At 40.6% G+C, this 5,297-nt stretch overlaps 1 protein-coding gene across 2 annotated transcripts; it reads right to left on the bottom strand.

Moving 5' to 3' along the window:
- Nucleotides 1-415: 415 nt before the first annotated feature.
- Nucleotides 416-5,297, bottom strand: LOC132056458 (uncharacterized). 2 transcript variants are annotated; one of them, XM_059448670.1, is made up of 3 exons: nucleotides 5,095-5,297; nucleotides 3,385-3,480; nucleotides 416-3,322 (listed from the first exon to the last, which is right to left on the bottom strand). In XM_059448670.1, the coding sequence occupies exon 3, from the start codon at nucleotides 3,222-3,224 to the stop codon at nucleotides 1,032-1,034; it is 2,193 nt and encodes a 730-aa protein (XP_059304653.1). In that variant the 5' UTR covers nucleotides 3,225-3,322; nucleotides 3,385-3,480; nucleotides 5,095-5,297; the 3' UTR covers nucleotides 416-1,031. The 2 variants fall into 2 exon arrangements, with proteins under 2 accessions (XP_059304653.1, XP_059304652.1); XM_059448669.1 differs by having other exon boundaries at nucleotides 416-3,480.

Here is a 5,297-nt window from a genome sequence, read left to right as displayed (position 1 = left end):
CTATACAGCAAATAGGCATCGACCGAGGGAGAAGCGTTTTCATTCAAAAAGGGACCATGGAACATCATCTATAGGAAGAGCTAACAGAGGCATTAACATAGTGGTGGAGACTTGACTGTTAAACCTTGCATCTCGAACAACTAAATTCATGTGCTGCTAAGCTTGCTCCTGCAAATAAGATGACTGAATTTGCCTAATAAGTGCAAGAAATCAAGAAATTCAGTGGAAAGAGGGGCACCCAAGAAGGCTGAAGAGTAACTAGGCAAACAAGACCACCTCCTAACTGCAGCAGCAGGTTGTTTAGCCAGAAAGCAAAGCAGCTAGGACAAAGAGTCAACGGAAACCAAAGAAAACTAAACTATTTAAATCAGAGGGAAAATGCTTCCTCAAACAATATCACTGGAATGAGATGACATGACCGGAAATATCTCTTGAGATTAACATTCCATGATATCAGTATTTAACAGAAAACAATCTCTTAAGAATTTTAAATAAGGCAAACAATTATAGCTTTACTCCAGCAGATCTGAGAATAGAAGATATTCTAGTTGTAGACAAACAAAAACTTTGAGGATGCCTTTACAGGATATAGAAACAAAAGGAAAGGTCCAAGTACACCCATGGGAATATAAGGCATCCAAAGAGAAAAAAGGTTAGGAACAGACTTTTATGTCTGAGCAATGGAGATTCCTTTCACTATGAAAACAAGCATTAACCTGTGCTAATATCTTACTGATCAACCATTTGCCTCTGATCAAGGTACAAAACGAGGGCCTGCCTAGTAGCCTTCTCAACCAAACTCCACACATGCTCGAACTCTAGTTCAGTTAATAGGCCCGATCCATGAATATAAGCCCATGCTTCTGCTTTGTTCTGAACCACGACTAATCTCATTCAGTTAAAGTCAAAAGGTCTGGCCAAAAGTCTACAACTAGATATATCATCAAAATATCTCCTCATTCCACTAATATTCTGACATAATTCAAATCTTCAGTTTGGCTATTGCCGCAAAAAGTTGTTTCCCTGCATTTTCATGGAGCTTCTTCACTTTCTACCATCCCGGCTTCCCTAAATTTGAGAGTGTGATCAGCGGTCTCACTAGTTTTAGTTTCCTGAGCATTCTGTGATGAACCTCCATTAACGTCTTTGTCATTCTGCATGGCTGGCACCTCATTAGTTTCTGTTAATGTCTGAAGAAGCTCCAATGGAGTAGCAGCTGGATCAAGCTCCTGGCAACCCTTTGGAGCATTTTCAGCTTCTTCACCTGTAAGCAAGTGGCTTGGGACCTGATGAGAGAAACGAAACATCTCTTCTCTGGTTATTCTTATCACCCTCTCTGAATTCAAGTCTGGACGAAAGACCGTCTTAAAACCAACAACTTTGATGAGAGGAGCTACTGAAATTCCTTGCTCCTCATTGTAGTCATCAAGAACTAGGACCATGTCATACTTGTGTATGACATCATCAGGTGTATCCTGATTCCAGTCAGGAGACCAATATCTGTAGAGGGCCCAAACATCCCCCTTTTTGGGAAATATTTGAACGGATCCACGAGGGCCCTTTGACCACTGAACCTTGTGGGAGAAGGAATTCACAGACTTACCCGTTTCATATCTGCCAATCCTAAATTCACCACAAGTTTTGTAATAACCTGAAGCTACCCATTCCATTGGACCGAATTCACTATTGGTTTTTGAATTAAGCCAACTGAGCCTCACTTTAAATGGCTCCCTTGAGAGGACTTTGTTAATCATAGCGTAGAAACGGGGCATGCCATCATCAGCATCATATGCAGCCCAGACTTCATTGTCTTCGAAACAACTTTCGCTCCGATCCTGGTCAAAATTGTGAAAATCGGGATCTGGTACATTCATTGATTCTGGCACTGGGTCCCCTTGATATGCATCATTAGCTGAAGCATCAACACCTTTCTTTACTCCCTTCACAGCTGATGACTCAACATTCCCATTTGCATTATGACCAAGAACATTAGCAGTCCTCTGTTTTTCTTTTTTGCTCTCTTTTACCTTAGGTTTTTGGGCATCTTGCGGCTGCGATCTCCATTGATTCAACTTCTTGAGTATCTCTTTCCGAGCTTTCCCCATCAGCATATTCCGGTTTTCGAGCGGCGTCAGCTCCCTGGTACTGCTAAACTTGCTAGAAGAGAACCCATAAGTCCTTTCTGCATGTTGAGGTGCATTGGATCCATAACGGATTCCATCTTCATCCAGTCTTCTCTGTTTAAGAGGTGCCTCTCTATTGGCTCTCCCCCATGAATCATCACGTTCTCTCTTCATTCTCTCATGTGCCTGCTGAACAACATTTGCTGCTTTTACTGCAATGGAAGGATCTGAGCTACCAACACCAGCCTGCCGAAAGTTCGAGTAATTTGCAGCATTAGAACTTGCTGCTGCTGAACCTGCTGTTTTACCAGCACTAGCATTTCTTCCTATAGGGAACTGATTCCCGTTAGGTGCATGATTCCCTTGATTCTGATGCCACTGGCGAGTAGAATTGGATGATTTTGTATGATTGAACGGTGCTGATGTTTCTGTAGCCATAAAAGCTTCATGACAGTTGGGGCAAAGAAGAGTGTGGTTAAGATATATCTTCAAATACTCATAATGCATCTTGCATCGGTGGCAAATGGTCCAGAAAGTATCACTTCTTTGATTGGATGAAGAATTAACTGATGAAGAGGGCACCCGAGAAGCATTTTTCTGAGTCTTTGCACCTGAATTTGGCCTACTAGTAAAATTATGAAATCCATTCCGTGGAGGTGCCGATGGACCACCTGAGTGCGCTGGAACTTTCTGCTGGAATCCTTTTGAACTCCTTCTCTGGTTATACGCCAACCTCTTGGATTTATCAGATAACAAGCTCCAGGCCTCTGAGAGAAGTTTAAATGCACCTTCAGCACCAACAGATTTGTTTTTATCAGGGTGGAGGACGAGAGCTAGCTTCCTGTACTGTTTCCTCAGTGTTTCATCATCACTTGAGGGGCTCACACCAAGTACCCCATACCAATCCACTTCCCCACTTATTTTATTTTCGGCAGAGATATAGACATCAAGTGTTGTTAACATCTGGGGTAGACCGTCCAGCCCCGGATACAAGGCCTGAGCTTTCAAGACAAATTTCTTTGCACCAGCATAATCCTTCTGTTCGAGCTTCCGCTCTGCAATTGCTTTTGCTCTGAAGGCCTCATCTTTATTGCACTCCATAGTTTGTGAATGTGATTTAGAAAGTTCCTTTGGTAAATGTGATTTAGAAAGTTCCTTTGTTTATGTCCAATCAGTACGCCATCCAGTAACACTGAAACCTGTGATTTAGAAAGTTCCTTTGTTTATGTCCAATCAGTACGCCATCCAGTAACACTGAAACCACCAAAATATATAAAGCATTTTCATGTGAATATCAGCTACTGATGACTCGATCTCTTCCCCTTCTTGAAGAAATCTCCTTCAAATCATCTAATACCTGATTCACAACAGCGGAGAGACCAACGGCTGTTAGAAATACGTCATCAAAGTTCCAGAACCAAAACCCCCCCAAAAAAAAAAGAAAAAAGAATTTAAATACCAAGAAGAAACATGCACAAGTACGCTAATGCATATCTACATATACATAATCTGGTGCCTCAACGCTTAGTGGCCAATAATTGTTGTTGACAACAATAGACTTTCGAACCCGGCAAATGGCAGTCAAGATAGACATTCTGGATCCATCAAATGTGATTAATCAACTAAGACCGACACCTACCTCTCTGGAAATCAAATGATGCAATATGCAACAGGATAAGGTAAAGATGATCCGCTAAATCTTAGCCAAAAGGTCAGGAAAGGTATGCAACAGGACAGGAAAACCCCTACACTTTGCTTGTATTCAATTTCAAGCAACTTTTACTATCCAGGTTAAAGTATTGCGGTTCTCCAGCACAAATGAGGTCCAGAGGTTTCTGATGCTTTTAAACAACAGTGACATTTCTGGTGGTGGTTTTACTATGCAGAAAAGTTGGATAAAGTTAGCAGCTACTATCACATTTAGTTAGACTATACCGTTGTTTTCTATAATAAATAGTAGTTCCCTCAGACCAGACAAAATTTAAGAAGCAAGTTCACTTTTTGACCAAAAAAGGGAAAGCTTCTTCCTGAGCTTTGCTTCCAACTGTAAGAGGATAAACTCAACGTCCAGTCTTTCAAGTAATACACGTCAACGTAACTCCACTGAGCAGCAAGATAGAAAGAAATCATAGAAGTGGATTAGTAACGGCTTCCTCTGACCCTTACAAGAGTGAGAACTTCTATGTCTCTCTACTCCAAATTTTCCCTTTCTAACATTTAAGTTGTAATATGCATTAAATTTTCCAAATTTCGTAAACTTTAAACACTTGCAATGGTAAAGATTTCTCGCTCAATCTCTCCGAAAGTTTAGTCTTTCCCGCATGTATTCTCTTTGCTAAATTCAGTAACCAACTCACTTCCGAATTCCAGAGACTCAACAAAGATTACTCTATCATTTATTTAAACTCGTCCACACAGTTTAATCCCCTGGGGTGGAGGAAAACTCAATGGGACGATCAAGGCATAATTCGGACAACGGATTGACTGCACCCAAAAGTATCAACTACCCAAAAAATTACAAAGCAGGGTGGTCCTAAGATTGCCCACATCTCAAGCTAAGAACTTTTTCAATAAATTTAGTATTTGTAACAAATTAAGAATACCAGTCCACCAACATAATAAGAATATTTAACTAACGCCAACCCTTAGCAAGCCGAAATGAACCGCAATGTGACCTAATACTTTGTCCAGCCGGAAAAAAATTCAAACTTTCATGCCACTGAGAGCTCAAATGAATTCTGATAGAAAGGAATCAAAAATTAACTCCACCGGTGGAACCTCAAGAGCCCAAAAAGGGAAACAAAACCAAGAACGATCCAAAATCACAAAGGACAAAGTTCGAATGACGAAATGTCAAATGGATCTGAAGCATATTGCAACGGTCCAATTTCACGTTTCAATTTGTCACACAAAAAGAAACCCTAAAATTCAGCAACCAAAAAAATATCGAAATGAAGGAAGAGAAACTAACCCATATGTGGAAATGAGCATTTGAATCGAAAAAGTAGCGTTGTTGTTGAGCTTCAAATTTTCCCACCAAATTTGGAGTAGAAAAAGACGGACTCTTTCAAGAGAAGTGAAATGAAATTTCTTTTTTTTTTGTGAAAACCCCCTCACAGCCCAAGAACAACCCTAAAATGCCCACATACAAATCTCTAAATTTGGGAAATGAAC

Source organism: Lycium ferocissimum, chromosome 5, assembly GCF_029784015.1.
Source record: "Lycium ferocissimum isolate CSIRO_LF1 chromosome 5, AGI_CSIRO_Lferr_CH_V1, whole genome shotgun sequence".
In the NCBI taxonomy this organism is placed as follows: Eukaryota; Viridiplantae; Streptophyta; class Magnoliopsida; order Solanales; family Solanaceae; genus Lycium; species Lycium ferocissimum.
Note: the sequence above shows the minus strand (reverse complement) of the source record. Positions and strands in the feature narration are given on the sequence as shown.